Raw genomic sequence first — 11,031 nt, 5'->3', positions numbered from 1 at the left:
TGGCATTGAAACACTATACAAAGTGGACTTTGGTCAAAGATCGTTTTATTATATCTTACATGACAGGGTTGCATGACCAATTAGTGTTATCTGCAGTTCCCTGTCGTGATTGACCTAATAAATGAGTCAGCAGCAATAAGTATCAGGGTGTCCGCACATCTTTAAGTCTTACATACATGTATCAAACATTAAATTAAATTAGAATGTATTCTGTTTATTAAAACATGTAAGATAGCCTTAAATATGTTAATTTGACTTTTTAATCTCAGGACTTTTCCGTCTGCCAAAAGTTGGGAGTCTGTGACTCGAAGCTAACTGTAACAAGCAGCTAAAATATCTTTGCTAGTTAGCTAATTAGCTTTTTTGCGTATGTTATGGGTAAACAACGTCACTTGTCACTGAATCTCTTCTGTTAACGAACAAGTTGCATTCTGTGAGGGGAGAAAACAACTTTTAAGCTGTAGAGAGCCATAGGCAGTGTAAGAAGCACAAACATGCCCCAGAAATGTCCCCGTTTTTGCTGTGCTTGATTGTAATACCTCACGAATTGCCCCACCAAAGTCTGTATTTATATTTTTAGGTCTTAAAATTCATTCAAGTTGGCATTAAAAAGTCGTAAATTTGACTTGCTGAAACCTGCAGACACCCTGGCAAATGTTAAACCGTTATATTATCCTATTTTCTAATACAGAAATGATGCTTTAAAAATTATCCAATACAATGTGTTGCATAGATTTGACCAGAAGATGGCGCACTCGTTCAAAGTAGTCAATAAATAAAGCCTGTAAAGTTGTGGTAGTAAAATACAAGAGAAGCCCACAAATTAAATAACTCAAATTAGAATACCTGGTTATTTTCATCCATCTGCAAGGCAGATATGCAAAAAAAAAACAAACAAAAAAAACCACAATATAATTTTAATAAAATCGCTCTGTTCAATTTCCTGACTAGACCAAGAAAAATTCAAGAACTAACATTCATTACTGATAAGCTGGAGTTTTTCTGTTTGCCTCGGATGGGAGCAGAGTGTTTTGAGCAAAACACTAAATGTGTCAGAAATATGTCTCAATGGACTTTTTGTCAGGTAGGCTGGTGCTGGAGCTGATGATGGATATGTCCGGTTCTCCTGCTCCTCCTCCCCTCTCCTTATATAGACCTTTAGTGGCATTCAGGGCATACGGTGTGATCGATAGCTTCAGTTTCTGTAACAGATATGCAGCAAAAATTCGACCTTTCTTTTTATGACACATAGATTGCACACTAGTAAATAAATAACTGTTTTTAAACACAAATTGCACCGATATTGGTACCCCTATAAATTCCTTTTAATATGCAACTGAAGCTTCTTTCATTCTTACACACTTTTTTGTGTAAGATTGTGTCAGTATAATCAAAGCTCAATTTATTTTAGCATTTGTTTTTTGTCAATAAATCAGGCTGTCACTACAATGAGGCGCTACATTTCAGTTAGGGTATAACTCACCTTCGTGAGCGAACCAGGAAGCACCCACAAAGTGTGAATTGCACCCAGAGGAATCCAGATAATGGAGGCCAGAGCAATGACCCAGCCAACGCCCTGAGCCCATGGAGGGAAGACGTAGTCCCCATAGCGAGCCGGTCTGAACTGGATGATGGAGAAAATCAGAATGACCTGGCACAAAGAGACAGGGGTAAAGAAAAGAATTGTGAAACTCGGTGTAAGGAGATAATGTCGATATTTTCTCTCTTTTTTTATGCGGTAGACCTACAGTGATGAGCACAGGATCAACTACGAGCCAACAAAGCCTGAAGAAGATGTTTGGCTTTTGTCCAGTCATCTCTTCCATGTTGCTTGAAAGTCTCTTTACACCTGAGCAAAGAAAATATAGAACGTCTCTATGGTTGGATATGAATGCATATAAGCGGCGAGAACCAACTTTCGCTCACCGTAACTCCAACAGATGGCTATAATCTCAAAAAATGCAAGGAACATGATGGAGACGATGGCAGTGTAGTGGTCCATCAGCTGGAAGACATAGATTCCTACCTGAAAGCACAAAAACTGGGTAAGGATGTCCTCTTTGGTCATTTTTTGGTTAAGAACTGCCTGATAGGTTATAAGGTTCACCTGCATCACACACGGGATCCCAAACAGAAAGGCCACACCGCAGACTGCAAGGATAAACAGTTCCTTCCTTTTGAAGATTCGGATCAGCTGTTGGTAGAATTCGTCCATCAAACTGGTCACCATCACCTCAACCATCGCAAACTGCCACAAAGCAAAGGATACATTGGAATAAACAGCATCACGAACCCCGCAGGACAGGTCAGGAGAAGGTAGAAAGTAGTTTGATATCAACCCTCCAGACCTCTCAGGTCATACCCGGAACCAGAACCAAACATGGAGAAGAAGCAGCATTCAGCTTCTATGCACCACAAATCTGGAGCAAACTTCCAGAAAACTGAAAAGATGCTGAAACACCGACTTCCTTTAAATCAAGACACCTGTTTAGAGTTACCTTTGATTAGTGCTAAATGGAATCCTGATCAACATATTTGATGTGTACTGATGATGACGTTTGAAAAGTTATGTTTATAGCTTGTTTCGTAATTGGTGCCTGTATTATGTTTTTATGGTGTGAGCACTTTGAACTTCGAATTGTTGGTGAAATGTGATATACAAATAAACTCAACCTAGTCTGAGCAGCAGTCAAGAGGCTGTTGATAACTTTGGAAGGGCTGCAGAGATTCACAGATCAGGAGGGGAGAGTCTGTTAACTTTTAATCATGCACTCTGCAAATTTGGGCTGTTTGGAAGAAATGGAAAGCCATTTCAAAAATTTCAGGAGTCAATCTATTTCTTCGTCTTTCTTAGAATCGCAGCGTGGCTATCAGAGATAAGGACACAACGCCCAAAGCTACTGCTCAAATCAATATGTGACTTAATCACTTTTCAAATTAAATCTATATCTACAAGTAATTGCTGATAAGAACAATCAGTAACAACCAACAAAAATAAGTAATTTACTTCTGCTGGTCAGCGTTTTGGCAAGAATAATAAATGCTGCCAATCAAGCAGTCCAATAATATTCGTGGCCTTGAGTCTCCCTGTAGTCAGTGATAAAACAATCCCAACTGGAAAGTCAAAACTTCAGTCTCTCTTGTTCAGCATGGTCCACCATCAACTACTGCTGCTCTCTCGAGACTAGAAAAGTGTTGGCACAGCGTTCCTACTATAGGCCTCAAGGCTCATTCCCAGGTACGCCTCCTAGCTAGTGAGGCTATCAGCAAAAAGAAGCATGTGTTGGTAAAATCCCTTCCAGATCCAAAAGGGAAACCATCTATTTTTCTACAGGACAGCAGGAAAAGGGCAGACAGAACTGACAACAAAAAGAACAGGTTGTTCTCTTGCGGGGAACTCGGTGATAAGTCGGCCCCACTGACTGTACGTCCGTGGCAAAGCCGAGGGCAGCAAACCGGTCAACATGTACAGTGCCAGATACATAATCAAGGGAAAGCACTTGCACATGAAATAATATAGCATTCAAGCATGAAAGCAGACATAACAGAGAGATGTTATGGCATCTGGATTTAAAAATAGTTTTTTCTGTTCAGGTTATGTCATGAAAGCTTTGTCTTCGGGGGGGATGGAGGGGTTATGAAAAATCGACTTAAAATCGCCTAAGCGGTTCTTTATAGAAAGCACCACCTGTTTACTCAAATCTCCGCGCACATAGCTCCGCGATAGAGCTATGTGCCTGAAAAATGCATAATATGATCCTTTTATAAGTTCAAACTTTTGATGTATCAACTAGAAAAAAAATATTACTCTGTTGTTTCTTGGTCTTAGTCTGTAGAAAAATCAACGTTTTCCTATGAAAAAAATCAAACACTGCAGGTGATACTCTGGCCCAGAAGAGGAAGAACATCACATCTTTGCTGCCACACTGTGCTTCAAGGACATGGAAGGACTCAGATCAACATTCATGTGTTCGAGTGGTCCAGTCAAAGCCCAGAACTAAATTAAATTGGCCATATGTGGCAAGAGCTCAAAGTTTATGTTTACAAAAACGTTCCATGCACTTTGACTGACCTTAATCATACATGTCAGTCTGAACGTGCACATTGCTATTAGTGGCATATCGCAAAAGATATGCAGCCAGTGAAAGATGAATACCACCTCACTTTACCAGTTATTAATGGACAAAACATGTGAAAATTGAAAAGGTTGCAGGGGTATGAACACTGCAAAGTTCCAGTTTGTCTACCTCACTGTCCAGCCCCAGGCACAGCAGCATGAAGAAAAATAGGACAGCCCAGAGCTGGGACACCGGCATATTGGCGAAGGCTTGTGGGTAAACAACGTAAACCAGTCCTGGACCTGCCAAGATCCAAGAAGATCAACGATGACAGTTGAATAAAAATGCAATGGTTTCACTAATAGAGGTTTTTAAAGACAACACCGATATTGTCTCACCATCCACCGCCAGCTGGCTGACGGGAATGCCCTGCAGATAAGACATGTAGCCAAAGGCAGAGAAGATGACGAAGCCTGCCAGGATGCTGGTTAGGGAGTTGGTGATGGATATGAACAGTGTGTCCCTGTGGAGGCAGGAAAACATCCCTCAGCTTGCTTTCTAACCATTTTCACAATTAATTTGGGTCTCCTCACTTCAGAACATTGTTGTTGAAGGAGTTGTAGCTGGACATGGCCAGCAGGGAGCCAAAGCCAATCCCAATGGAGTTGAAGATTTGAGCCGCAGCGTTCACCCACACCTGCAAAACACACCGTCGACTGTTACACCACCTCTCCACCAGCTGGCGCTCCAGCCGGGTCCTAGTACTTTGCCGCTCTGACCTCCACGGACCGGAGCTTGTCCCACTCAGGCACGATGAAGAAAGATATCCCATCCGAAGCCCCCGGGAGCTGCACGTTATTGATCAGCAGGGCGATGAGGATGACGTATGGGAACAGAGCAGTGAAGTACACCACCTGCACACACCGGAGAAAAGATTATAAAACGACAACAGAGAGCATGTTCATTTCTTCATCTCTCACCCAAGATGGCGGCTGCGGAAAAAAAAATCAAATTATTATTTTCTTTCTCATCTAAGTTAAATATTTTAACGTCTGCTTGTGTTATTTTCCTCGTAAAATACAACTAATTTTGCAACCATTAGTTGTTTTCTATGATTATATATTGAGTAAATAAAAAAATAAATCCTATTTTGCGACAGGAAATGAACTTGCACGCCTATTTTCACTTCCGGTTAACAATTGAAAAGAGCGCGAAATGCGAAAATGGACTCAAATTTTCCAAGTTCAACCGGAAACTGTGGATGAAACAGGGAAGGTCACATCACCAATTTGGCAGTGTTTCAGATATTTAAAACGAAAAACCCAAATCAATAATTATCGGTATCGACTGATATGAAACACTTATAAATATTGCATATATATTTAATAACATTAAATGATGCAAACTAAATGATACTACACATGGAGAAACTATTTCTACATCATTTCTTTTAGAGTTGGGACACTTATAATCGGCTAATCTCTTCCTGCTGATGGCAGCTGCTACTCTTGGGGAAATATAAGATATTAAACTTGTTTACTGTAACTTCAGTGTTTGTCGGTTGATGTCACTTTTAAGTAGTTAAAATAATTGTTTAAATATCCCTCTGCATTTCAAAATCCAAATAATTGTTTTACTTTACTATTCCTGTAAAGTTAAAATTAATATCTACAACAACACCGGTACGATATAAGCTAATTACAAATGACTCTAATGCTATGTTCTGTTGCACACTTAGAGTAGCCTTGGAACGATGAAACATCTGGTGTTGACCAGTTGGTATGGGGGTGCCCCACACAAAAGGCAGCTCAGGGCCCCAAACAGGTTTGAACCAGCCCTGAGCTGCAGTCACCTCTAGGTTAACCTACCTTGCCTGTTGACTTCACTCCTTTAAAGATGCACAGATATATGAGAATCCAAGCCAGGATGAGGATGAGGAAAAGCTCCCACCGCAGGATTCCTGTTTCCTCCACTCCGCTAGTCTGGCCCAGCATTTTATGCCTTCACAAGTAAGGAAATAGAAGTGGTTGTTAGCAATTTGCAATGAATAACTTTCATTCCTGTTTATACTTTAATGTACCATCAAAACCAAGAAAAGTCAGTCAGACGCTCCTTCAGAGCCACTATAACATAATTTATTTCTATTTGCCGTTTTCAGTTCTCCAGGCTTTCTGAAGGTTGCTCAAAGTTTTTCTTCAGACTTTATGGCTGCTTTTTCTGTCGCCTACTGTTCAGCTCTTGTCACTGATCGTGACAGTGGTGTGGACTTCAAAGGAGCAACAGAGGGAAACAAGAAGACGGAAAAAAGAGTCAACCACAAAAACGATGAAACACTTTAAAAAAAGTCGCTTCTTAAGAAACAAGGTCATCCTTCAGCGCTTCATCCGCTCTATGCCAGGTTTTCAGCTAATATCTCTTTAAGAAACATCCTGCTGGCACTGAATCCAGGTCTCTGTATGTCAAAATAAAATTTCACAATTTAGTGGCTTTCTTTTTCTTTTTCTTTTTTCTTTTGCAGTTTCAACTCAGGAAATGAGGCATTACTCAAGACCTCTTTACATAAAACAGAAGCTGACTCCTTCGATGCAAAAACACAAAGAAATGAGGTGTGACTCATGATGTTTGCAGAGCACCAAGTACCTTACATTCAGAATCTGCATTCATAATCTGCTGTCTTCAGATATTCATAATAAGCTAGTCTTCTCTGCATGGCAGCCTTTACAGGAAAGCACGGTGTTTACATTTTTGCACAGTGAGATCCTGGGGGTAGTAAATCAATGAGTACACAAAAACAGCACCGGATCTACATATTTTGTCTTATTTCCAAGTGAAAGACAAAGATCAGCGGCGGAGAACGGTGTTTGTTTCAATAGGAGAGTTGAAACGTTTTAGAGTCGGTGCTAAGGGTTAATTCTGACTCAGCATTTCACACACTTCCTCTGCCATATTTTATCTCTTAGCTCCATATCACTGACCTTCACTTTAACTGATATTGCTCACATGACTCAGATAACTCATTTTTAATCAGCCTTTTATCTCATTTCAAATTTTCTCCTGATGATTACTGTTATGCTTTCATACTTTCGCGACACATTTGCAGAAGCATTAACTTGTGTGTGCCTCCTGAAAGCGGCAAGTTATTTAGTAATGCGGCTGCACACTAATCATTAGCGAGGTTTGGTTGGATCATTGTGGGGATGCAGCGAGTGATGCCTTCTCGGACGCACTTGAAGAACTCCTGGCTGGCTGTGGACGAGTAGCTGCTGTTGGTGGCGTGGTCCGTGCAGTTGGGCGTGTTCCAGGTGTTGTTGCAGCTCTGCCAGGGAAGAGGCGCCTGGAAGGAGTTGAAGAGGTAATACAGGGCCCAGGTGATGACGATGTTGTAGTAGGTGCACATGATGAAGGAGATGGCCACAGATGCTATGCCCACCCCTGAGGTTAGACAAAAGAAAAGGTCATATGTAGTCTTTTTTTTTCTTTCTTCAGTGTAGGATAGAGGAGTCCAAACCTTTGGTGACATGAGCCAAAGTCGTAAAACAAATTTATGTTTTTGTTTTTCATATTTATTAAAACTGTCATCATGTCCTCCTGTTCCTCCCTGAGCTGCTATCGCTGTCTGAAAAAATGCACAGCTCGCGGTCAAGAACAACCAATTAGACACAGGGGGAGGGTCTTAGTGCTGTCAATCATCCTCCTGTACACTGCTCAATGTGCTAATGGTGGAAAACCAACTCACCATTACACCGTCATTGGCGGATATCCTAAGTAGTCTTAGAAATTGTAAACCAGGTTTACCTCATTAAAAAAAACCATAGCACGTTTTCTATCAAATTAAATTTGATTAAACTCTTGCTTTTGCCAAGTTCAACAAACAAATTAAAGGCACATTTGGATGCTGCATAGTCAGAGTTTGAATAAAAGTCACTGGATACATTTGGTCCTTGAAAGAGAATCCAAAAAGCGCTGTTATTTAAAGACAAATAATTAGTGTTGCTTACAGTGTTTTCTGTCTTAAGAAGATCTGTGATAACTTTGCCCTAATTAAAAATAGAAAGTCCAAATTTATATCAAGCACCTGTGTTAAGGTGCCGGGGTCAAATTTTCATAACTCGTCAGGGGCCAAACAAAATCAGTAGAGTTTTTTTTTGTTTGTTTAGAGACTGGGGATAGGGGGGAACGAGTGCAAAGTACCTTTTAAGAGTGGGCAAACAGTGGCCAGAGCATGAACCGGGCCTCTCCGGGTGTACTGGCCCACAGTCAGCTCCATGTAGAGCAGAGGGATCCCCAACACCACCAGCATGAGCAGGTAGGGAACCAGAAAGGCACCTGGCGGACAGGGATGGTGAGTCAGCTCTTCAATCTTTAACTTTTGTGAAAGTTAATAATCAGGTGAGGTTTAGCTCTATAAAATATATCTTTATGACTACAAAACAATCAAGCCCCACTCCAGGTGGTATTGAATGACTTCAAATTAAGTTTACAAATCACATTCCAGCACGCGCTGAGTCCGTTTCACGAGAAAACCAAAGTGTGTTTGGTTAAACTTTGCCCCCCTGATGTCAAGACTTCTAAACGTATATGGAGAATGCTGTTCTGTTTGCAGCCTGCTTCCTCACCTCCTCCGCTCCTGTAGCAGAGATAAGGGAACCTCCAAACGTTCCCCAGGCCCACGGCGCAGCCGATTCCTGCCAGGGTGAACTCTATCTGCCTGCTCCATGTCGGTCTGCCGGGCTGCTGATCCGTGGCTTCCTTCTTGCTCATCGTGGCTGCTGGTCTGGACCCTAACTCCATGGAGAGCTCGACGGTTATTTAAGCAGCTCTGGGGTGATATAACCTGCCTTTTTTTATTATCCTTAATGATTAGCCTACCACAAACACTCCAGCATGTGGCAGCTCCAAGGCTCGCATCGAGGAAGAAGTTGGTCAAAGTTAAGAGGTGGCATGAAGAAGTTTTGTGGACCGTTGTCACAAATTGCAAATGATAGCAAAAAAAAAAAAAAAAAAAAAAAAGTGGCCTTTTTTGAACATTTTTTTTATTCTGATAAAGTGTTTTGCCTGCTTTTCCAGAGATTCGACCAGCATGTGAGCCACTCTGAGGATAGTTAATGTGCAGAGGAATGCTGTTCAAAATCTGGTGCTGGACAGTAGCTCTCAAAAGTGTGAAAACCCCAGTTTAAAAGATAATCCATGGAAAATCATTTTAGATTTTTTGTTTTGTTTTGACAATTATGTGCAATTCAACCTAAAAACAAACTAATTTGTCTAAACAAATTTTAATTCAAATTTAAAATGTCTTTAAACATTCAAAAGGTCTCAAAATCTCTTAAATTATGAGGCCATCTCTTGTCCACGTCTCTCTTCTGCATCAATGTAGTTTTAAAATGTAACCAGATCAAAACGTTTCCAAAGCGTTTTCTTTTGGCGAAGCCATTGTTTTGTTTTGTCTGCACGTTTATGATTTCATAAGATGTAGCTTCATTTGCTGAAAAGAATCTCTCAGATCATAATGCTGCCACAATCCTAGCAATGGTATTCTTTTTTTTCTTTGCCCTCTAAAATGTCGTGTTATTCTTAAAGTAAAACTGACACAGCGGCTGATCACACTAAGAAAAATAAAATCTTGTGTGTAATTTTTCTGTATAATGTTACATGTGGCGAATTGAGTTACTGAAATAAAATACTTTTTAATTATACAGCATTACTGTTGTCCATGGAAAGTGGAAATGCTTGTTTTCATGCTTAAATGTTTTTTTCTTTTTTTTTTTTTTAGAAACACGTTGGAAATAAAGCAGTGACATTTTACCGAGAGAAGTAATTATGATTTCTACATGAAATAATTGACAAAAGCTCCTCATAACATTGGCCTAACATCAATTTGATGCTAAATGCCTTTCCTGGTGAAATTAAGCTGAACTCACATAACTCGTCAATATGCCGTCCTGCGAATAGTTATGCGCTTATTAGGCAAAACCATAATCTTTCGATTCATGTGATTCGTGGTCAGGAGATACATGACTAGAGCAGGCTCTTTAGCAGAATAACAACTGCTATATTAACCACAGAGACTTTCTGAAGTGCTCACATCAGCTCGACTTCCTTTTGTGTTTGTGTTCATCTCAATCTGAAATACATCTATGCCTCCAAAACTATTTAAATGCCTTGAAAATGATCACACAGCCACAAATTCCGGTGCATTTTAAGGTATGTAACGGTTTAAAAATTATACAGGCTTTTCAAATTTTTTTTCTTTTCCAACAAAATGATTGGTTAAGGGCCTGAATCTGTTGCCTTTGCGTTTGTTTTCAGTCTTCTTTACCATTACGTTCCTCTATGTATTGGTCTTTCATAAAAGACACCAAATTGTGTGGTTGTGATGTGACAAAATGCAAAAATATTCAAGGGGTGTAAATACTGCGATTGTGCAGTATACTTAAGTTTACTGTAAGTTTATCTTACAGTAAGCTTGAGCTCATAGTAAACATTAGGTTTATATCTAAATTCAGCTTTTTCATCGGATGTTGATTACAATTTGGCTTTAGCCTGATGATTTACTTTCTCTTAAAAAAAAAAGATCTTTCAGAGAGTTTGGATAAGAGGGGGGGGAAATCAAGCCTCTGGAACGTAGATACACAATAGGAACATCCCAGATTCTCAGGACTTCAAGCTCTGTGCTGCAGCCAACCCTGGTGGAGGCTGGAGAATGGTGCAACAAGTAATTTGATAGATGGAGGAGAGGCAGTGAGGATGGTGAGCGGTGGAGCTGGGCCGCAGGCACTGCAGGCAGAAGAGCCTGGAGTGCACAAAAAAAAAAAAAAAAATCAAACACACCTGCTTCAGCCATTTAAGAAGGTAATTTGTGTCATGCTGCATGTGGCCATAAGGCGTTAAATTAAGGTATTAAATATATTTTTGCATCGTTTCTGTTATCAACAGTTTCGTAATATAGGAATCAAGAGCTTCCTAGGTGTCAAAA

The 11,031-nt window shown here is 40.3% G+C and overlaps 1 protein-coding gene across 1 annotated transcript; it reads right to left on the bottom strand.

Moving 5' to 3' along the window:
* Positions 1-28: 28 nt before the first annotated feature.
* On the bottom strand, positions 29-8,864 carry LOC106933204 (sodium- and chloride-dependent GABA transporter ine). The gene is made up of 13 exons (XM_015012318.2): positions 8,675-8,864; positions 8,250-8,384; positions 7,286-7,490; positions 5,927-6,059; positions 4,838-4,972; positions 4,652-4,755; positions 4,457-4,581; positions 4,248-4,360; positions 2,108-2,248; positions 1,927-2,026; positions 1,749-1,849; positions 1,484-1,651; positions 29-1,202 (listed from the first exon to the last, which is right to left on the bottom strand). The coding sequence occupies exons 1-13, from the start codon at positions 8,847-8,849 to the stop codon at positions 1,053-1,055; spliced, it is 1,785 nt and encodes a 594-aa protein (XP_014867804.2). The 5' UTR covers positions 8,850-8,864; the 3' UTR covers positions 29-1,052.
* Positions 8,865-11,031: the final 2,167 nt, after the last annotated feature.

Source organism: Poecilia mexicana, unplaced genomic scaffold (genome assembly GCF_051168715.1).
Source record: "Poecilia mexicana isolate PSO_F unplaced genomic scaffold, ASM5116871v1 scaffold_14, whole genome shotgun sequence".
Taxonomy (NCBI): Eukaryota; Metazoa; Chordata; class Actinopteri; order Cyprinodontiformes; family Poeciliidae; genus Poecilia; species Poecilia mexicana.
The sequence above is the reverse complement of the archived record's forward strand: the minus strand, read 5'-3'. Positions and strand labels throughout refer to the sequence as shown.